Source organism: Cryptosporidium sp. chipmunk genotype I (assembly GCF_004936735.1).
Source record: "Cryptosporidium sp. chipmunk genotype I strain 37763 chromosome Unknown contig_25, whole genome shotgun sequence".
NCBI classification, from domain to species: domain Eukaryota; phylum Apicomplexa; class Conoidasida; order Eucoccidiorida; family Cryptosporidiidae; genus Cryptosporidium; species Cryptosporidium sp. chipmunk genotype I.
The window spans coordinates 170,612-195,268 of record NW_027125608.1 but is presented as its reverse complement, the minus strand read 5'-3'; the positions used below and the strand labels follow the sequence as shown (position 1 = coordinate 195,268).

Genomic DNA, 24,657 nt, shown 5'->3' with positions numbered 1-24,657 from the left:
ATTATTACCTTTAAAGCAGTAATTTGAAAATTCGATTTTCTTCTTTTCGTTTATTTTCAAATTCCCTCAATTATTAATAAATTATTTTTAATTTGTGGGTTATTTTAATCTTAATCTAGCCTAAATTTATAAATGGTGTGAAAAATAGTTACCTAAATATAGATATTGGAAAGCCCGCCAAAAAGTTCATTTTCAAATACTTGAAATGTAAATTAATATTGATTTTATGAGTGGGATTTTGAGTGGAATATACTTTAATGGTGTGATTGCACTTTTTTATTTGAACTTGATTGGAAATTATGATTAGCAGTCTTGAAAATGGGCCTACTGAGGAGGATCTCGATTTATTATTGGGGGGATATAATGAAGAAGAATTATTGTTTGTTGATTTGAGGGAAGAACCAGATGAACTGGAGAATGCTGATTACCAGGAAAATTCCAATATTTTGAATTCAGGTAACGATATTAAAAGGGGCGGTGATGAACTAAATCAACGCGGAGCTAGTAAATTGAAAAGGCGTAGAATTAAGCCAAAGAAAATAAGACCAAAGAAAAAAAGAAGTAAATTGAAAGATAATTCTGATGGACTTTCAATAGATTTTGATGAATTTGTTGTACCAGATGACGAGTTGATTCCGCCTGACTGGGAGTATAACTTTGAAAAACCAATAGTATGTCAAAATGTTACATTTTATAACCAAGTTGACAATATTTTATTTGATCAACTTAAAAATCATATTGATAATTTCAACATTAATGAAAAAGAATCTGATTGTAGTGATAGTTTGGATGAAGACTTTATCAATAATTCTGTAATTAATGGAAGTGGATTCAAAGGCAGAAAATGTAAAAATGGGATTATTGGGATTGATATTGATAAAGAATATATTGATGATAAGGATAATACTACTTTGATTGTTGAAAGCCACTTACTGAAAGATGACATGAATGATGAAGACCAAGTAGTTTTTGTGGATAAGAAGTTGAATTCTTTTTTGAAGCAAGTTGATAAAAGTAAAACCATGGATGAAGTTAAAATATATGAATCTGAGATGGTTACTGATGAAAGTGTCGAATTCGTGATAAATAAAGAAATTTTTAATTCTGGGATATTGAATATATACTTTAAAATGATGGCTATTTCCGAGGAATTTGAAAACTATGTTAAGTCTCAATATTATACAGAAAATTCTTTTAAACTTGAAGGAGATCATTTTTCCGTTCTTCTGATAATATTCAAGTCGATTGATATTGAGTTCAGTAGATTCAGCAATAACATTAGTAGTAGCAGTAGTATTAGCGATGGTGGTAGTAAGAGTTTTGATTTAATTCAAAGTTACTTTGACTTATTTTACAAGAATATATTAAATTCATTAAGCAAGTCTCGAGTCTTTAATTCAACCTTTTTGAAAGAATTACATTTTGAAATGATTGGCTTTATTGAGTCAAAATTTGATGAAATTGTTCATTTAAACTCATCAAAGTGGTATTGTATAATACTGTTTTTGTTCTTAAGAATACTTGGGCTAACTTTACTTGTTGAACATTTACTGATACAAACAATAAAAATTGAAAAAACTTCAGAATCTAAGATCTCAAGTTTGAATCAAGGGTTTCCAATTTTTTTTGGTAATGAGAATATTTTGAACAAAAATAATGTATCCAAGATTCTTAGACAAATCTTGAAAAGAATGCTGGATCATTTATTAGAATTGACTTTGAGAGACAAGTTAAATGGTAAAATGAGTAATATTCATTTCATTTTGATTTTGACTTTATTCATTAATTGTAAAGTAAGTGGTGACTTGATTTTTACATTTATTTCAGAAAATTATATTAAAGATTCAAATATATCTTTTGAGATTTTTCTTATTTATCATTATGCAATGATTATTTATTGCAATGTAACTGATTCAAAGTTTGACATTTCCAAGCTATTTCCCAAATTTATTTTCAATTTAAAAAACAATTCTTCAAATAAATATGAATGTTTAAGCCATTATTACTTATTAAATGAGTATTTAAAATCAGTTAATGTATATCAACTGAATAATGTAAATTGTAAGAATAAGTTTGAATCCTTATTATACTGGTTGAGTGATTCAAATTTTCTTTATAATATTAATAAAGAAAACGAAATAAATATTTGTTTGTCATTATTTAATATTGACAAATTAAATTCGGAAATCTTCAATTCAAATATTCCACTAATCAATTTTAAATTAAAGGAAATACAACATAATATGAGTTGCTTTGAGAGAAAATTTAAAAAGATATTATTCTTGGACTCTGGTAAAGATGTGGAGTGCTGCAATTACTTTACTAAAATTAATAGTGATACAGTTTTACCAAGTGACTTCAAAGAAATTAGTTTTTTCGAATTAACAGAGGAAATTTACTTTAATATATTGAACTTATTAATAAATTTGATAAAAAATTCAAATGAATTAAATTTACTTTTAAAGTTTCTTCATACACACTTTGATTTTGAAAAAGCTTCAAATATAAGTAGAAATGACATTACAATGCATTACTTGGTATATAATTCTTTATTTATAGTATTATTATTAAATTCAAACAAATTTGAATTTGAGATTCCAGTTCTAAATTTATATTACACTTATTTAGAAGAGAATGATAATATTAACAACTTTCTTTTAACTGAAATGGTATTAGAAAATGATAATACTGAAAATAATCATTTTAATGAGAAAATTAAACTGAATAAATATTATAAATTGCTTATTCAAACTTTATTAGGCTCTTCAAAATTTGGAAACCACATTGAATTAAAGTTCCACATTGATGTACTTTATAATATTATTAATTTAATCGAGCCTTTGCGTGAAAAGAAGTATATATTTGAATATTTAAAACAAATTAATAATCTCAAGTTAAATGAATTATTTTATTATAATTCAAATAAAATTATCCCAAAAAATATTTCCAATAATTATTTATTAAATTCTAACGAATTAATTTTACATTCAAAACTAATTAGTAAATTTAATTCAAATGCATTATTTGCACACGTAATTAACACCGGTACTGGATTATTTTCAAATGCATGTAAAATTTATGTGGACAAAAGAAATGAATTATTAATTAGAGTAACGATATATTTTAAAATAATAATGGAAGAAAAATTGGATATTTATTTTGAATCAATAAATAAAGTATCAGATGAAGAATTGGATAAAGTTTTTATTAATTTAATAGATGAAATTTTTAATTTAATAAATAATTTGTCAATTTTATTAATTTGGAATTTTTTAGAGTTAAGTGATTCAACAGCTTTTGAATTTTTAATTTATTATTTTGGCTTAATTTCAGATAAATTGTTTTATTACATAACGCATTTTAAAAGTTGTCAAAGTAATAGAGGTAAACAAATTTGTGAATTATTTATTTTTAATACATATAAGAATTTTGGAGGATTTATTTTGAGATTTTTCAACAATTTTAAGAACAATGCTAAGATAGAATGTGAAGTTTATTCATTTATGATTGTTTTTTATTTATTAATGTTTAATACTAGTCATTTTAGTTTTAAAAGTTATTATAAAGAATATTTGAAAATAGAAAAAGAGATTTTTGAAAAAATTGAAATATTAAATAATAATAAATTTGGTATTACAGAAATTAAGAATAAGAAAAAAATTCTTGGAAAATTAAAAAGTAATCATTTCATTGACTATTATATTAAAAAAAGAATTTGTAATAACTTGAATTCTATTTATAAATTGGTTGGAATAATCAATAATGAATGGAAGTCCAAAATTAACAAAATATTAGATTATATTGAATTTTATGATATATACAATTTAAATGGATCTTCAAATTTTGAAAAAATCAAACTTGATATTAATGAATTAATACTAGAATTATATTTTGACTATTATATTTCTAATTTAGATGGTGAAGTTTTACAAATTATTAATAAAAAAGTTATCAATTATTCTATTAATTTATATTCTAGTAAGAATATATATGGATTATTAATCAATTTTATTTTAAAAGGAATACATGAAAAAAATAGTAATTCAAATATGGAACTTATTTTGAATTGGAATCATATTAATAACTCAATTAAAGGATATATAAATCAATTAAAAAGTGATTTAATGATAAATATTTGGATTAACTATGATTTTATACAAATGATTTTGATACCCAGCAGTTTCTCATGCAGATTTATATATATGAGAATAAATTTCTGGGTTAATATTTTAAGTATTCCCCTTTCAAAAATGTTAATAAATTCTAATGAAGATTTTAATAATGTAAAATCCACACTCGAATACCCAATGAACTACTTTAAGAAGTTGCTCATAATAAAAGATTTGGATGTTTTTAAGGAAAATATTGTAAATTTTTCAATCAACTTTATAATAGATTCTGTAAGATTAATTCACTTATCTTACTTCAACATTGTATTAAAAATTTTTACTTCCAAAATTCAAAAAAATACTACTTTTCATTATTTAGAGCTTGAAGAATTTACTAAGTTTTTATTCAAATTATTAACTTATATGAAACTTATTTCTCAAAAAACAAAACTAGAATTGGAATCAAGCCATGTAAATTCTAAATTTGAAATTGATAATAACACAAAAAGTGATATTATTGATATCATTTCTCTCTTAATATCTTATTTTAATCAATTGTCCAAAGTGGTAAATGACCTTTTAATAATTAGACAAGAATTAATAAGTAATAATAGTGATAATTTTAATTTCGATGATAAACCCGTTCAGCAAGTTAATCACGAATTATTGAAAAAGAAAACTGAATGGATTAACTATTTCATTTATTCCAGTAATTTAAATTATTCTGATAGCTCCGAAAATCTTGCAAAAATTAATATACTTGAATACATTTTAAAAAATAATAATAAATATTCTCTATCAGTTGAATTCCAAAGACTCCCAAAAACATTTCAGTATATTAAAAAAGAAACTTCCAAAAGGATCATTCAAAAATTCAGATTTTTCAATAATTTAAGTTTTTCTGACTGCAAGTTTTTAAATTTCAATACCAATCATTTACTTGAATAGTATTTACAATAGTTTTGTAATTACAAAAAAAAAATTATAAATAACTTTATGAAATCATATATTTTTATTTATTTATTTCCTCCCCTCCTAGAATTGATCATCTATTCTAAATCTATGATTATTCTGCATGCATTCTAATTTGTTTATTTGTATTTCCACATGCATTAGTACCGGTAATATTAATAGTGACGTGTTTATACGGCCCGCTCAAATTATTTTAAGAAATGTAATTTTGTGAGTGGGGCAACTAATATTAATAGTAATAATATTTATTATTATTATCATGTGGAGGATAATTGATTTAAAGTTAATATAAGTATTCTTAAAATTAAAATTTTTTTTCTTTTTTTTTGTTTTTTTAAAAGAAAAAATTTAACATGGAATCTTTGATAGTTGATTGCTTTTTACTAGATTTAACACATTATTGATGGTTTAATTAATATATTTATTTAGATTAGTGTTTATTGTGTATATCTGGCTGTATATAATATTTCTCATGAGTTTAAAAAAAATGTTACCCCACACTAAATAAAAAGATACCGTGTATTAGGAAAAAAAATTGGAATTAATGATTAATAATAGTAAAATAAAGTTTTATTTTACTCTTTTTTTTTAAATAATGATGAAGTTAGGTTATTAATGTAAGTCTATTACTTAAGAAGTATATTTTTCATTTGGTATTAAATACGAAATTTGAAAAATTAATTAAAGATTTATTTTTAACCGAATAATTTTAGTTTTTGCTTTAAAATAAATAAAAATTATATTAAAAAGGGAAATACTGTTATTTAGTTTTTTGATGGATTCAATTAATTTTAGAAGGATTAGTATTCCAGTAAAAGTAAGGTTTATTATATTACTTTTATTATGGGTAATATTCATAGAAGATGTTTATAGTAAAGGTAGTAAAGAAGTTTTATTAGGAAGATCAGTACTGGATTTAAGTAAGAAGAATACATGTGAATATTATGGAGAGCAGGATGGTATATTTTCCGATTCATTCCACTCAAGAATATGCATAGTTCCGGAAGAAGGATTACATGGAAAAAGAGATTATGAAAATCGTCCAAAAAAAGCATTTGGAATGAGTAGAACGAATAATAAACAAGTATTCAATAATAAATTAAATAGAAAGGATGATCATTTGAATTTTGGAATTGCAGATTTTGGTAGTAAATCTGTGAGAGATAAGAGAAAAAATGTAGACTTAGAAGCTATGTTTGGGATAGGAAAAGATGATGATAAATTGAATCTTAATAGTGAAGTAATGCAAAGTTTGAATTCAAATAATGAAACAAGCCAGCAGGAAAGTGCAGCGAATGACTACTCTTTGTTTAAACAAGGACTTATGGAATTTCAAGAGAAGAAAATATTAAGGTATTATTTATATGACGTATCAAATAAAAAGTATTCAGATAGCATAGCTTATCCAGAAGACGTTATATCAGCAAGTTCTGCATTCAACTATTTGGCAAATTATTTATCAGTTTATGAAATTAGTAAAGTATCTGATCCACCAGTACTTTCATGGCCAAATAATCACATAGTCTTTGTACATTCTCAAGTAACTTCTAGTGGTACATTTAAATTTCAAGTATATACCAGCTCGGGACAGGTAGGATTTTATTTTGAAGTAAGTGGTGGAGCTTATAAAACAGGATGCGGGAGTTATAGTAGAACTGACAGAACCAAATTTACTCATTCTGCAAATTCTTTAATTCAAGTTCAATTAATTAGAAGAAAGTTTGGATTTAATGTATTTGTAGATGGTATTAGGAGAACAAGCTTAGATATAATTGATTGTATTTCAAGTGTCCCTACTAAAGTCCAAATCACTACTGGAGAAGGATCACAAATTTATCCAAAAGTTGAAGATTGTCAGGTTTCTCAATGGACAGATTGGTCAACTTGTTCAAAAACTTGTTCAACTGGTTCAAAAGCTAGATACCGTTCAGTAATTATGCCAAGCATGAATGGTGGTGTACCATGTCCTAGTTTACTTGATTCAAGTCCTTGTAATGCTGACATTTCATGTTCACCATGCCAATATTCAGAGTGGACAGTGTGGAGTGAATGTTCAGCTACATGTGGATCAGGATCTACAATTAGAACAAGAAAGTTATTAAACGCAAAATATTTTCTTGAGAGTTGTATTGATACATTCCAGTTAAGATCTTGCAATGGAGTTTCTTGTGCTACTGATTGTATTGTAACAGAATGGTCAGAATGGAGCGAGTGTAGTACAACTTGCAATATTGGGAATCAAATTTCCACGAGATCTATAGTTCTGCCAGAACAGAATGGTGGTACCTGCAATTATGATCTCAGCAAAATCCAAGAGTGTAATATTTCCGTTTGCTCCAAATCTTGCGATCCTTCTCCATGTTTAAATGGTGGAATTTGTAGTGAGCTACCAATGTCAAACTTTGTTTGTACATGCCCACCATTTTACGGTGGAGAAACTTGCGATTCATTTGAATTTCCTTGGTGGTTCTATCATGTTATAATCGTTTTAATTGTTCTGGTTATTGGAATATTTTATAAGTCTCAAATTTCGAATATAATTACTCCAAATACAATGGATCCTTCATACGCAGGAGAAGAGGGGTTTGCTTTTAGTCAGGGCCCCGCTCCCCCACCTCCGGTCACGGGTGAACAACCTCTATACTATCAAAATATGAACAATTATGGCAACTATGGATACTTTGACAACTCTAATGAAGCATATTTGGCAAACAATGATGAGGGTAACTGGATGTACTAGTTAGTTTATTTCATATTTCTTCCAAAACGCCTCACTATATTACATCAATTATATAAATACATTTATATATGTATTTGATAAATTTTTTAAATGTGGATAACACACTTGCATGCATGCAATAATTGGGCGGTAATAATCTGTAAAAGTTAGGTATGTGGACAAAATCGCAATATATATAATGATTAAAAAAAAAAATAAAGAAACCGAACCATAATAGGTTAATAAATATTAAGTTTGGATTTATTGGCTTTTTAAAGGCTTATTTAAAAATACACGCGTGTCAATTAAATCATATTTTTGTGCATGTATTATAAAAATAGTTTAGAAAAAAATACTGAGCAGAAAGTAGAAAACAAAAAAAAACTTAAGTAAATATAGTCATTAAAAAAGTTACTTTTTAGGTATGGGCGTTCCCCTTCATTTCTTAAAAATGAGGTGAGGAGACGCATTATTTTGAGAATTATCCAAGGCAACAATAATTTTCTTAATTAAAGAAAATTTACAGATTGGAATTTGTAGTGTATCTCTTTTTTCGTTGCAAAGTTCAATGAGAATCCCATGAGAACTTGCTTTTACTTCTCTAATATTGTTTATATTAACTAGCCAAATAATTTGGGACTTGTAAAAGTTATTTCTTCCGGAAGATGAAAAACTTGAAGAGGTAAAACCTGATGTAAACCCTCCACCAACAGCTGCCTTGCCACTAACTCCTATTCCATTTGAGGTGCCCATTCCAAAGCTAGAGTTCATTCCACCGATACCGCCACCACTACCGCTTCCACAACTGCCACTATTTCCCCTAACAATACTATTTCCGAAGCTCGTTGATGAACCATTACTAAGATCGCAAATTGAAAAGCTTGACATTAATTTAATTAACACTATAGTCTTTGGGAATATCAATAAAATAAGTGGCATAGAGTAATGATTTGTTGGAATAATAAAGTACTGATCAAGATATCTTGCGAATTTTGGTCCAATAATATTTCTAAGTAACGCGTCCTGAATTTCATAATCTCCTATCTTACTGTAATGAGAGTAAAGCATTCTCGGGATTCTTCTTCTATAAACTCTTTCTTTATATCCCCCTAGTGGTTTGTTTACTTCAGCCTGAATTCCATCTATTACGTTATTTAAAGCTTGTCCAATATGATCAATTGGCCTCACAACTGAAGAAGTTACTCCTTTAATTAATCCAGTACAAAATCCTGTGAATCCGCTCTTTTGTGCTCCTTCTATTGGTTTAGTAATCACGTTTCCCAGGCTAAGTATACCTTGAGTAAGGTTATGCCCTGCTTGGACAAAGCCTTGACGGAGGCTAGAAGCTTGTTGGGAGTTTTGCCCATGAATTAATTTTGGAGCATTTCCAAAAGAATTTGTAGAAGATATTGTCGAACCGTTGTAAAGTAATTCTCTCTGTCTTGAATTTATGTATTCTGTATCTAGAGTTAGATTTGAGAGTAAGCTTGTGATGTTTGAATTTACCATAGAAATTGTTGAAAATGCCATATTTAAAGTGTTCTTACCAACTTGTAGTGGCACTAGTGGAATATTTACAAAAGAGCTATGTCCTAGTACTGTACCAATCCTCCAGAGCAGTTCTGCCATATAATATTCATAAAAAGCATTTGCAATATTTTGAATAGTACCAATAGAATTCTCCAAATTGTGTGATTCTAATTTTATTGGAGCTCCTCTCAGTTCCAAAGCGTTTGAAACTGTTAAAATTCTAAGTCCAATTCTAAACCATTCTGGGATATAATTGAGTTCTGATAACGGAATAGAACACCAAACATATAAATTTAAAGCTCCAATTTTTATCTTTTCAATTGAAAAAGTCATATTTGGTTCAACTCCTTCTAGTGTTTGATCTTTTGACAAAATACTTTTAATATCTAAAATATATTGTCTATTTGACGCATTTCTACATTCCTGCATGAATTCATTCAAAATCCTATAAACATTAAAGTCAAAGTTTAGTTCCAAGTCACTTAATTCACAGTCAAAGTTGTATATTATTGTTTCCCATTGTGATTTTGCATTTGAACAACTCCATTTAACTGTAATAAAAGGACTCACATCTTCAATAGCTTTTTCACCGTTTGATCTGTTAGCTAAAAGTACGTAAGGTGCAACTCCATTTGAGCCCACAATCATTGAATTATCTAATTCTGAAGAGCTTCCATCATCCAAATCATCTTCTTCTAATCCTGGTGATCCATAAAATTTACTTGAGTTATTTACATAAAACTTTGAATTTGATGAAATGTACTGATTATCAATCTGTAAATCTCCTATTACAAACTTGTAAGTTTCTATTGTTCCATTTCTATTCTTTTCCTGCTTTTTGAATTGTATTGTACTTAATTCCAAGTATACTATTTCTGCTTGTCTCTCTTCTGAAATTATTGAAACTCCTAATTGAGAAATATCCAACGTAATCTTTCTATAGTATGTATAAATTAGTGACCAAACATCATTATTCACAAACTTATTAATTTCGTAGATCCTTTTCTGGTATAAGTCTTCAATATAAACCTTTTCTATTTTACTATAATCCTTGATTCCTTCATCCTTTTTCACCTTATTATCATCTTGTTCATTCTTGATTGATCTATTAATTTTATTACCAAGTAGATTCAATAGTAAAGATGAGTGGTTTCTTGGTGGAAGAATATCAATATAAAGCCCATTATTTCTAGCAGTAATAGAAATAGTAGCAATTGGATAATTGTTCATACCATTTCCTTTCTTTGCATTCTTATTCAAAAAGTATCTAGGATTCAAATATGGATAAATTGTACAAAGTTTAAGTATGTCAGATTCCGGTAATGATAGAATATATCTTTTTGATTGATATGGATTATTTTGATTATATCTAAAATTCATGTCAAAGGCTAATATCCCAGAAGTTCCATAGCCACCAATTCCTTCTTCATTTTGATCTGCTGATTCTGAGTCTTCTAGCTTAGGAATAATATATAATCTGCAGTTTCTTGAGCTATATACAAAGGGAGAGGACCATGAAATTTTTATAGGTTTCTTTTGCCCACTACTTATTATATATCTGATTGTAATATCATCACTCAGCTCAGAAAACAAATTACTATTATTTGCTCCGATTGTTAAAAGTCCTGGTGAAAAGTGATTCCCTCCTGATGATAAAAGAGAAAGCTTTCTTTTCTTTTTTCTTTCCTCAAAATTATGTTCAAAATGATAAGTTTCTATATAAATCTTTGATAAGTAATCACAATAGTTGGTGAAAATGACTCCATCCCATCTATTACCAATAGAGAAATCATTAATTATTTTCAAAATAAATAATCCATTTGATGCAATAATTTCAATACAATAAGTCTTTGGATTAACAATAATTCCGTCTTGAACTTGGTTTCCGTACATTTTAGGTATATGCATGTAAAATATTCCGTTACTTTCCGAGGAAATTACTATTGGCTGGGACCATTTTGGATTCTTATTAAGGCTAATAGTATTACTTGCAGTAGCAGTACTAGTACTAGCAGTTAATGATTGGTTTTTTTCATCCTCTTTTTGTTCGGAGGCAACATATCTACTTAAAAATAAAAGAATACTTTGGTCTTTAATCATGCTTTTGTTATTTTCTGATGTATTTGAATTACTAGAAGATTCTAAACCAGATCCCGATACTGAAGAAGGTGCCATAATGATACCAGATCCTGATTTTGATTTTAGAGTTTGTGGATTATTGTTGAGTTTGCTGGATTTTGATGAAATGCAGTTGATTGGATTTTCGATTTTAATAGAAGTGATAAAGTCCTTCTCTACTGGGCCTAAATATCTCCTAGTTACTGTGTTTTCTGAGCTTGGAAAAAGTTTATTTGGGTCAATTTGTGAAATGAAATCAGCATTTTCAAGATCATCATTTCCTGAAGGAAACATGAATGAGCTCCAAATGAACTTATCATCTGTACTGTTTTGGACAATTATATGAGGGGAAATCGTGATGACTTTGCTGGAACAGAAGAAATCATTGTAATAGAATAAAGGGCTACTTTTAACTGTGAAAAAGTATACTCTTCCTTCATTGACTATAGGAAAAGAGTATGTTCCGTTAACCGGAGGAATTTCCAGTAATCCAATATTTGAATTTGAGTTATCATAGTTTCTATTTCCTCCTCCACTATTATAAATGTTTGCTTCACTGCTATTAATAACTTCAAGAATCTCTTTTTCCTCCTTTAGATATATTTCATCATTAATTCTTTGGCCAATATCTCCATACTTTTCTTTTAAATTGTCAAAAGAATTAAAGTATATCTTTAAGTAATTGTGCCTGTTATTAAGAAGAAAGATTTTCTCTTCATCCCCAAGCTTGCTCTTACCTGATTGCTTATTTTTGGAATTTAGTGATAAGTTTTTCCTTTCCATTCCCATTGTTTTTTCACATTCCTTGTCACTTTCTTTATAATCATCTTGAAAACTCAAGTTATTTGAATGATTTAAAAAAAATGTTCCAGATTTTGTATTAATATAAGGAAAGGGTGAATTATCAGAAATTGGTACTACATTATGATTTGTTTTGTTAATAAACCAAGTGCTCAAACTTAAAGCGATAATGTTATTCTGCATTCTACCAAAAAGAAAACCAAAATGATTTTTAGCTGGTAATTTCTGACTAATTTTGTCAATTATAGTACATTTTAAGTCAATAATTGAGTTATTATTGCAGTATAATGTAAAAGGAGTCTCTATATCTGTTAAATTTAAATCCATAGGAGAAGACCACTGTGTATATAATAAATGATCAGTTTTTCCGTACTTTGAATTAAATTCGAATTCACTTAATGAATTGGTCTCTAGCATTATTCTAACCTTATATTGTAATTTCATTTCACTTGAAAGCTGATATATATTATAATGATGCATTGGTTTAAGTCTAAATAATACACTTGAGCATTTATGGAGAAGATTCTGATTTAATGACTTAATCTTAATATCCATTATAGCTGGAGATAAATTTATCAACGAAAAGCTTGGATACAATAAGATGTTTTTAATGTATGTATTTCCTGGGAACAAAGATTGATAAGTTTGTGTATAAGATTGAAAATAAATTGCATTTTCTTTATAGTGACTTTCAGATTTCTTATAATTCTTGAAATCTGGATATAAGTTACAAAAGTGGGTTAGAGAGCTATTGAGGTTCTTATTTGTAACTATAGGAGAATGTGTCCATCCTCTGGATTGAAGATATGAAAGGTCCATTAATTGATTGTTTGGATTTGTGAATTTGCTAATTAAATTATTCCAAAAAGAATAATACAAGTCAATGATAAATTCTCCATTTGAAGTTTTAAATATTTTCAAAAGTTCGTAAGTAATTTGATGGAACTCTTCATTAAGTATATTTTCATCATTATAATTATTCATTAGTTTGGAATACTTGAAAAATATTTCTTGATCAAATAACATTTGATCAATGTCACTATCATTATTATACTGACAGTGGATATTATATATCTCTAAAAGTCCAATAATGCATGGTCTAAATATAACTTTGCAGTGATTGTTCAGTAGTGCAACTTGAGGGACTGACATCATATGATTATTTGGTAGAAAATAAGAGTAGTAAAATCTTTTCTGCTTAATTCTTTGAATTTTATTATTATTTGTAATATTATTTGAATTCTCAAACAGTATATCTTGAATATCATTTTCTCTATTATAAATTTGAGACATTGAGTTTAGTATTGTATTAATAATATCAGTATTATTTAGCCATTGAGGTATCGAATTAGTTTCATTATAATTTAATTGATTATCAGTAACATACTCAGAGTTATATTTTAACTTTTTAACTTGTTTTTGATCTTTTTGATAATTGTTGGTATTTTTATATTTGGAATGATGATTTGGTACCTCTTGGTTTAATATTAAATTGGTTAAATTTTCTTCTATGGATATATTAGAAATATCAAATAATTGTATTGGGACATTATTTTCATTTAAAAAGCAGATTTCCAAAGGAATTCCAGTTTTATTAACAATTCGGTTATTAGAAATGAGACAAAATAATTTTTCTTGGGAATTGATTGGTATTACTTGTCCAATAACATTTTTGTACACGTAATTAGAATTGTTAACATTTTCTTTTGGAGGTTTTTTTTTAGATGATTTTCCCACAGTAATTCCTGTTTTCTTCAATAGTTTTTTCTCCAAATTTCTCTTAATACCATTTTGGAAGGATTTCATTGATGATTTGGAGAAGGATCTTGAAATTGACTCCGCAAACGACTTGTTTAGGGAGCTAGCGTTGGCTGTTGTGGCAATATTGGCGTTGGCGGCTGTGGCAGTACTAGTACTGGTGGCAATGGCAGAGATAGTTTGTACAGTGAGCTCTTTTCCTCCAATTCTTTTTTCAAGCTTTGAATTTTCTACATCCTTGTTGCCTTCATCTCCTCCCTCTTGATCTTTTTCTTCATCATCGCTATCATTATCATAATCTTCTTCCTCTTCTTCTTCCCCTTCTTCTTCTTCTTCCTCTCCTCCTAAAATATAGGAATCAAAGTTAATATTTGAGAACAATCGGTTATAAGTTTCACTAATTTTTGATATTTTACCTTTAAGGTAATATAAATTATGGAATGGAATAATGGTATCGATACTTGCACTTGATACAATATTATTTTGAAAATGCGTAAAGCAAAGACCATTAGGAAGAGGTCCAAGTACTTTATTACATAAATCATCGTGATTGTTCAAATCTTTATAGTATTTAAGTACGTTATGAGCAAGATTATAAGACCTATATACCGTCAGAACTCGGATAATAAACTCAATATCCAAATTCTTGAACTCTCTTTTGAGTCTTAAGATATCCATATCCATTGGAGCTGAGAAAATACAAAATAATTCATTAGGAAGAGAAACTCTGAGAAGAGGAATCTGTGAATTACAGTTATTAACGTATTTAAGTGATATAGACGATTTTGATTTGAATTGTGATCGTGATTTTGGAGTTTGATTTGATTGGTGAAAGTCCAAATCCACACTTGAATCGGAATTGAACTCGATATTATTCAAATTATTGCAAGGAGCTAGCATAAAAAGCTGTTTAAGATTAAACTCCCATTCATCACTCTCTATTATCCCGTCTCCCTTGATCCCAAAACAGTAGTACGGAAATCCTGTTAGATTCAAGTATTTAATCGAATTCTTATTAATAAAATCATCCATATTATCATTATTATTATCATAATCTCTAAACTCAGATTCTTGAAAAGTAACTCTAGGCTTTGAAAGACTTATTAATTCAATAACTGGCTTATTACGATAACTAGTACCGATTTTTATTTCGTCATTAAAATTTCTAACGTTTGATAAATTATAATCTTGAAATAATCTTTTATGGAAATTTTGAGAAATATTGGAATCTTGCTTATCCTCAAATCCATAATAATAGTTATAATATAACATTAAAGCGTCAATTATACTTGGCTTTATATTAATTAAAACAGATTTTGAAAAAGTGGAATGAAGATATTTTCTGTGCGATTTCTTGTAAGGTTTAACATATGGATCATACAGAATTAAATGATCATAAAAATAATATACAGAAAATATACATTTCTCTATAATTGGCTCCCAAATTTGATTATTAATATCCAATATACTTATCTTCAGGCTCGCATCCTTAACTGTATGATTTGTTTTTATTGGTATTATTTCAATTCTCCATTCAGGTATAGACATTTCCAAGTTCAACACTGGAAGATACCCTAACTCTTTTTTATAATAACAAAAATCATGACATTTTCTTTCTCCTCTATTATGGTCACTAATTAAATTGATACTAAATTTATCCAAGCTTATCTTCAAATCGTAGATTCTACGAATTGGAGGAGGACCTAAAGTCTTAATTATTGATTTACTCTCCTCAACATCATGCTCTGATTCTTGCTTAACCAAATCCTCCTCATCCTTATCAGGTACTGAATCACTTTTTAATGTTGAAGTATATAATGGAGAAATTGTTGGACCATCTGAAAATAGATTTTTTGCGATTTCGAATAGAATTGATAATAAAAGAGGAGAAATTGAAATATTCAAATCATCAACTTTAATTAGAAATATAAGTTCACTTAAAGATATTAAAGTTGTATATATGTCTGGAATATCTTTTATATTACTTAAATATTTACCACTTGTTAATATATTGAATGATTCCGCTATAACAATTTTCTTATCATCGTTCGAAATTCTTGGTATTTCATAATTTATTGGTAGATATAATAGTCGATTTTTGTCCATATTAATAATTGGTTTTAATAAACTATTTGAGAACGTATTCGAACTTGTTAATTGTGAACTCGAAATTTCAAATTCTTCTTTTTTATTAAATTCATAATTCTCAATTTCTGTAAAGTATACCAAGCTGTTTAAAAGATTTAAGTTTCTTATAATTGTCTCATTATTATAAGTTGTTATACTACAATCAATGTTAGTTTCCCATATAAGTATTAATTTATGATGAAATTGAGAATTTTCAGTATTAATAATTCTCTTTTGAGGATGACTTGTAAATCCAAAGACTCCATTCTCTATTTCTAATTTGAACTCAAATTTAAAAACTGATTTCTCATTAATCTCACTCAACAATGACTCAAATTCTTTAATGATATTTTCTTTGTTATCTCTGAAAAACCGACTTGTTGATGATTCTGAAGTCTTGAATTCCAGATTTGTTAACAATATATTGTTGTCATTTTCTTTAGAATCACTATTTCTTAAATTTTCTGAAGAACTTAAACTAGAAGATGACTGATCTTCACTAAGCACTAATTTGGAAAATGCTGAAGATCTCCAACTATGAGATAAGTAATAGTAAAAGTCGATAATACAATTAAATCCAAAGTATGCCCGAGGTTTAAAGGCTTTGAGTAAAATATGATTACCATAATTATTTGAAATCTGACAAACAAATTGTATAGAACATTTTTCTTTATTGAGACTTTCATTCACTTTATTCACAGTGTCTTTAATTGAGTTATTGCAATTGCCGTTATTATTATCATGATATATTCCTGTATCATTCAAGTTTAAAGTCTCATTACACAGTACATTTCCTAAAGTGAATCCGTGAATTATTCTTCTAAACCTCAAGTTACTTGTCAAACGAATGTCATCAAATTGGTACTTTTTGGAAGTAATAGTAATACTAGTAAAATGATCATCATTATTTCCAATACATAGTATTCTTGATCTGATTTCACAATCTATAAGCTTTACCAATAATAGGGGAAGAGAAGTACTTGCAAAACCCCCCTCTTCTGAATAGTTTACATGTGCAAATGACGTTTCTAAAGACAAAGTTGGCAATCTTACATTAACCAATATATTTCTTTTACCAGCTCTTTTAACAAAAGTTTCCTCTTGCATTACAATATTATCACTATTAATAGTATTACTTATAATAGTATCTTGTAAGTGAGATGAAAGCTTAAAGTTTGCATTATAAGTTGAGCAGTCTTTTTCTTGATTGCTTCTATTCAAAATGTTCTCTGCAATTACGTTGAAAATAAAAGTAAGTTGTTGACGAGATAAGCTGAGCTCCAAAGGAGACATATTTACATTTAATAGAGAGATATTATCATTAAAGCCATCATTAGAGTAGTTCAAAGTCTGTAAATTGCAAAGTATTCTTTTAATACTTATATCTGGAAAACTCCTTGTAGATCCAAATTCAATTGATGCGTTCAAATCTGGCAAAACTCTTCCTTGAATTGACTCAGAACCTCCATCCTTTTCAATAATATCCAAAACTCCTTTGTTAATTATAAACGTAATGGTCCAAATCTTCTCACTTGAAGGCTGAAATAACGAATTTTCTTTCTCTTCTTTTTCTTCCTCTGAAATATTGTAGAATCTTTGAATCAATTTTGAATTATCCACAAGTTTATTATATATTTTAATATTTTTAGTACTAACTTCGCAATAAGACTGAGTACCATCAAATAATTCCACGTCATATAATATAGTTTTGAATCTTGGATAATCTGAAATGGACTTTTCTAATAGAAAAAGAGATTCTCTATTATTAACTCTAGATAATATATAATTTGATATTTCTGTATTTTCAGCATTACTTGATGATTTTGAATTCAAGCTTTTAGTTGACTTATTTTTAACATGACTTTTCTGATTTCTCGTCTCAACAAATAGTTTCTTTGAATCTAAATATATTTCTTCTAATAGATCCTGTAAAGTATCCTTATATCTACTTAAAGTCTCATCAAAAACATCCATAGGATTTAAATAGCTTTCAACATTATTTTGAATATTTTGAGAAATATTACACCCTTGGTGATTTTCCGGTAACTTTATTATTGAATTACTTATAGATAAGTAATATAAAAGGATTTTTTTTGCTGTCATATCTTTAGCAACTTTATAAGATTTACTGATTAGAGTATCTAAAATTCCATCATTTATATACTCAACAAACTCTAAAACATCCTTGGAATATAATATGTAACATATAGAATCCATGTAACACTTTAAAGCTATATTAAGTTCATTTCTGGACGTATCTTGAGAGTCTCTAAGAGGTCTATTTTTGTTATTGTTATTGTACAAGTTAATATACATAAGTAAAAGTGGATTATTTTCATTCAAATTCTCAGAATCAGAATTACAATGTCTTGTTAAAATACACTTGTTATTAATAGTAAGAGAACAGTTATTTACTGAAATCTTTATCATTTTATCACCAGTACTAAATATATCCATACAAACACAAATATTATTAACTCCTGCTGTAATGTAAATTTTCTCATCTTTAATCATTGACAAAGATCCTCCTTTAATAATATGGGTTAGTTTAATCTTCGGGTTCTTGTTTTTGGAAGAATTAGCATTTATGGACTTATCATCTTTACTTGAAGAAGATCCTCTATTCTTTGACTGAAGAGTATTAAAATAAAATTCTGGTAATCCAACTTTATCACTTTCAATATTGAAATTGGACAAATCATCTAATTCTGAATTATATAAGCCAGAAGACATCCAATTTTGATAATAATTGTCATAATCATTGCTAAAGTAGTATACTGAAGAATGCGAAGAATCCAATGAAGGATTATCGTCAATACTACTAGTTTTACTTTGATTTTGGTCATTGTAGTAATTATTATCTAACAAGTTTGTGTTAGTATTGGAAGCTGAAGTAAAACGTTTTCTATTTTTATTCAAAGAAATTTTGCTTAAAGTTGGACTTAAATAAGAACTTTCGATGATAGATTCAAGAGAATTTTCTTTGTTAATATCGCTATTGGAGCTTTTTGATGATAAATACAAATCATGCACTAACAAGTAAATTCTTTGAATATGTAAAAAAGTAAACTTTGGTGGCATTAAAATAATACAATGAATCCAACTATTCTGGTTCTGTAAGTTAGATAATATGTACATTAGCTCCTTCTTTAATTCTCGATCCTCAAATAATCTTGCTTTATTTTTGGACTCTTGTAGTAATAAATCAATATCATCATTTGAAGATAAACCCTGCTCTCCTTTATCTTTATGCACTCCAATAACAGTTTCCTCATTTTCAACCTCTGACTGAATTAGGAACTGTCTCATATTAATCATAAATTGAAGTTTCCCATAGTAATCAAGATCGCAAAGTCTGAAAGTACTACCATATATAGATGTAATTTCATGATCACTCACCAGACCCCCCTCAATACAAGTAAAGTAGAACTTGTTTAAATAGTATATCTTATTCATAGTTTCCAAGTGGAATTGAGCAATTTGTGAAACCTCTTTTTGGTAAGACTTTATACAGTCTATCAAGCTGAGTATCGTAGGCTTGTCCCAATAAAATTCTATAGGAGAGGATACTACGGAAAACTCTAGTAAATCTTCATCAATATTATTCCCATTATATGAAAAGAAGATGTCAAGAGTACTGTCATAGTCTTCAACAGCATCCTCAAATGCATTGTCATTTTCAAATGATTGCTGTTCAGAGCTCGAGCAATTATTATATTCAGGGTCTCTGCAGGATTGGCTCTGGCTCTGTTCAGAGTCATTCACAGCAATTAGATGTTTCTTGTCCAAGTTGCTGTAAATTTCAGAAATATCAGAAATTACTGGGTCGTATTCAGAAACAGTAAGCAGTAGCGGCTTTTTGGTGAATGAAGAGTACAATAAGGCTCTGTATAGATTGATCTTTCCTTGGTAGATTGAGTCCGTAGAGTCAAAAGATAAGTAGCTTGAAATTCCTTTAATTGATCCCTGAACCAAATCATTTTCTCCATCGTTTGAAAGAATTGTAAAACTAAAGATATCAGACTTGATAAAACACTCAATCTTCATTGTCTTGTTCATCAAAATAAGTACATTCTTGGCAATTTTTGACTGACCTTCTATAATGTTGCTATGCTCTATTCCCTTAGAATCTTCACCACCAATACCATTAACTAATAAAACATCTGGCTTTAAAGATGGAGACAAGCTCTTTCCATCGGGAAAATTTAAATGATTGTCAGATACTTTTAATTTTTTCAGAGACTTTTTCTTTCCTGATTGGTGATCTTTCGTTAATTTTTCACCTTTCTTTAATCTTGAAAGCTTTCCTATATATAAAGTATCTGGTGGAAGATAATAGTACCCCATTACCATAGGTAAAGACAAAGAATTATAGAAAGACAAAGGAATATGCATCATATACTTTATTGTATCATCATTGATCGTCAAAATAAATTGCTGTAGATTACATTTGATTATGATCGAAAGATTGTCCTTATCTGAGCTGATCTCCTCCTTTTTTTGGTTATAAATGATTGTGTTTAGTAAAACTGGAATAGGATGTAGAATTGTAAACTCTTTTTTCAGCTCCAAACCCTCTATTATTGATTCAGACTCTTCTTTTAATTCATTTATTGGAGAATTATCTAACCCTATATTCAAAATCTCAGATTTTGAATTTAGCTTGCTTAAATCATTATCTAGCTTTGAACTCTTTTTCTTCTTCAAATAATTAAGATATTTGATTTGAGTATTGGAGAATTCCACTGAAATATCCAACTTATTAAGTTCACATATAGTTCTCGTGTTAATATAACAATTACCAAGAAAAATTTGAATTGATGATAAGGAATTGGCTTGATCTTCAAAATCACTACATATTATGTGAAATATTGGAGAAGATATCTCTATATCGAAGTGTATATAATCCGGAAATGAATTATTTGGCGATAAATACCTTACATTATGACTCTTCTCCAAAAGATTCTCAACAAACTCATCAGAATCTTCTATTTGATCTGGATTCACACCACTAATTCGTCTATTATTATGATAAAAATTCCTCTCCTTTTCATTATTGTTTCCTTGACCTTCAACTTTGGAAACTGAATCCAGAATATCCTCCCTTTCTTTTCGAATCTTATCAGGAATAATTATCACAGAATTATATAAATACAATAAAGAATAAATGTCACAAACAAAATGTGGGGTAATGAAAATCTCCAATGGACTTACTTTCAACACAAACTTGAGAGAATTCCCCTCCTGACTCACATTATGAGTAAAGTATAGAAATATTGAAGATTTACTACTAACTTTTCTTTTTTGATTGCTTCCAATGTATTGGTGACCTATGCCATTTCCTTTATCGTTACTTGCTGTGTTCTTTGAATCTATTCTAGAAATTGTGCGTATTATAGATCCCAAGTTATAAATAGAAGGAGTTTTAATTTCTCCTCTCCCACTCTCCATACTATTACTCCCTTCTTCAACATCTTTAAATCCTTTACTACCCATCTTTATCTCACTTCCATTACTGTTATTATTAAAAAAGAGGATTTTCTTTTTAAAGTGATAAAGAGATAAATTATTGATATAAGTTGAAAAATTCCAATCATAGCAATCCTTATCATTCCTATCAATTACTGATTGTATATTAAACTGTATATATAGCTCGTGTAGCTTTAAAGATAAATATGCTGAGTCTATAACTGGATTTGGAATAGATTCCATAAACTTTGTATTAATATTCCTATTTGTATTAATATCATTAACATTCATTTGATTGTAGAAATCAGTAGATAGATCTGACTTAATATCGTCAAGTATAGGCTTAGTAACATCATCAAATACTGTTATACCAAAATATGCCAATCCAAAAGTTATTGAAAATTTGGTTGGAGTCTCAATCTTCTCAAAGTACTTTTCATTTGTCACAGCTGTCATTATTACATCCATTTCTTCTTCTGTGATTAATCCATTACTTGAGGATACCGTAAAATCACCCTCTGAATATATTCCCCTCTGATGCATCATATAACTTGGAGACGATGACATATCTCCTCCTACTCCCAAGCTAGATTCCTTATGAGAGACTCCTCCAGTTCCAATAATCTTTCCAATTGCCCATTGTGTCCAAGAAGTATTGCTGCTACTACTTTCAGAACCTTTTCTGGATCCAATAACCAAAGAACTTGCACTAAGCCTTTCCTTATCAGCCCTAGAGACCCCCCCTGATGATACACTATTAACTATGAGATTTCCGTTTTCCATTTGAAGTGATTTGGCGTCTGATGAGATATTTCTTAGCTTTTTTCTGGATGATGCCTCAATTATAATCCTATTAATAGCTTCTCTGGCCTTACACCTCCATTTAGTTATATGTCTGACACTCAAAACGTCATCCAGAATTTGTAGCCTAGATAATTCCTCCTCATTTAAGGGTTGAACTACAACTCCAAAAAAATTGGCCTCATCACCTTCATTATTATATAACCTAATAGCTTCTAATCTTAACTTTCTTGAATACAAAGAAATATACTCATCTTGGGTTGTTGTTTTTAAAGAAACTGGATCCAAATTAACAAGATGCGAATTTTTCATCAAAATTTCACGGTACCTTTCTTGTCTCTCATTTAAACTTTGTAAACTAAAAATTATTGGTCTTAAATGGCTTCTTCTTAATATGATTGTATGCTCAGTTATACTGTGTACTTGGAGTATTCCCTTAAGCTCGTTATTCACAGGAGAGTGAGAAATATTTAGATGAAATGTCAAAGGCTTCAAGATGTATTCAAGTCTCCAAGCACCCAAGCTCTTTTGAGAATCATTCTCATCATATATTAACAAATACTTCGACTCCAAGGCTTGGACCACTCTTTTATCACTCATACTCTTCTTATCATAAGCCTCCAGTAACTTATTCCTAACACTCACAATATTGACCATTTCATAGGTGGCTTTCTCGCTCTTTATTCGGTTAGGGCTATTACTACGCGAATGATGGCTATGAGGATTAGGATTACGATGATGGTGAGGATTACGATGATGATGTCCAGTAGCCGATTCAGAATCGAAATTTATCAAGCCTCCTTCATTTGGAGACTTAAAATTAAACGAGTTGGGAAAGTACTGGCCAATATAAATCCCTACCTCATTAATCTCAATCGTCTTATACAGAGCGTTAGGATCATCCAACCTTTGACTCTCTGAGCTCTGGGAACTTGTATCTCGATTACCTGAGGAATCCGTGGTCACTACAAAACCTGATCTAATCATTGCTCCCATAATAATATCGCTTCTGGTACTTCTTGAATGATTTATTAAAAGCTTATCATCACTTGATTGAAACCCTACCATACATACATGGATATCTTGAATCTCCAATTGGACATTTGCAACAATCTTCTTAATTATTCTCCAAAGTAAATTTGTTCCATTTGCTGAATTATGTGCGTCATCTGGCCCTCCTGCTGATTGAGAATCCTTACCAACATTCAACTCCTTTCCATCCTCTTTTACAGATTGTCCTGCGCTTTCTGGAACTTCATTCGGATTATTACTTGAGTTGGATAACTCACCATTCAAAAAACGTTCATTTAAACGCTTCTCTTTAAATTCTATCAACTTTTCTTTTGCTTCCCTGAGCTCCTTTCTCAAAGTCTCTTCATCTACATCTCCATAATCTTTTGGTCTTACTACCACATGTATCTCCTTGAGTTTTATTACTAAAGGTTTATAGCCTAAAGAAGTCCATGGTATTGTAATAGAAACATGACCAATTTGACCGGAAACTATCGATAATGGTAAATGTAAAATATCACCAAGATTCTCTTTCAGTTTCAAATTCTCTAACACCAAATTTCCTGACAATACTCCAAGCCTTAAGTTTTCACGACTCAAGTTATATACATATGGTTCCAAATACCTTCCAAGCAGTCTTTGTAGTATAGTTTCCAACATTTCTCAACTTATTTATATATCATTTACATATGTTTCTATATAATTTAATCCAGTTTAATTTTATATTAAATATAAGTTAATTATTGCTTATATGGACTTAGTTTATTTATGCCACCATATCATTTAAAATATATTACTCTTTATATTAAAATTATAAAAGAAACCTGTTCTTTCTTTCCCTCCTTCCTTTTCCCAGTTAATTTCTAAATTTTTCTAAAACTCTCTGTTCTTAATACTAATCTTCTTGATAATTTATTAGACTTTATAGCTTTTCTATTAAGTTAATAGTATTTTTAAAAGTTGAAGAAAAAAAAATTACTAAAAATCAAATAATATATCTAACTTTCTTCAAAATCTACATTCCCTGCATTATTAAACAGATTGTGAATTGTATTTATATAAAGTATTTCAAAATACTAAACTTTTATCTTCTTTAATCTATTTCTTCTTTTTATATTAAAAAAAAATTATCTTCAATTTTATTTGAATTTTTAGTCAAATTTAACTATTTATTTAAAAACTCCCCCCACATTAATTTTCCCCTCTGGATACACAAAATTATTATATACCGGCAATTAATGT

General features: G+C 28.5%; 3 protein-coding genes across 3 annotated transcripts; 2 read left to right on the top strand and 1 right to left on the bottom strand.

The window, feature by feature from the left end:
• Positions 1-299: 299 nt before the first annotated feature.
• On the top strand, positions 300-5,057 carry ELE39_002294 (uncharacterized protein; the record flags this gene model as incomplete). The annotated part of the gene is made up of 1 exon (XM_067345144.1): positions 300-5,057. The coding sequence occupies one exon, from the start codon at positions 300-302 to the stop codon at positions 5,055-5,057; it is 4,758 nt and encodes a 1,585-aa protein (XP_067200680.1).
• Positions 5,058-5,856: 799 nt separating this feature from the next.
• Positions 5,857-7,821, top strand: ELE39_002293 (thrombospondin type 1 domain-containing; the record flags this gene model as incomplete). The annotated part of the gene is made up of 1 exon (XM_067345143.1): positions 5,857-7,821. The coding sequence occupies one exon, from the start codon at positions 5,857-5,859 to the stop codon at positions 7,819-7,821; it is 1,965 nt and encodes a 654-aa protein (XP_067200679.1).
• A 417-nt stretch (positions 7,822-8,238) lies between these two features.
• ELE39_002292 (large low complexity) lies at positions 8,239-24,075 on the bottom strand (the record flags this gene model as incomplete). Its single annotated transcript, XM_067345142.1, has 1 exon — positions 8,239-24,075. The coding sequence occupies one exon, from the start codon at positions 24,073-24,075 to the stop codon at positions 8,239-8,241; it is 15,837 nt and encodes a 5,278-aa protein (XP_067200678.1).
• Positions 24,076-24,657: the final 582 nt, after the last annotated feature.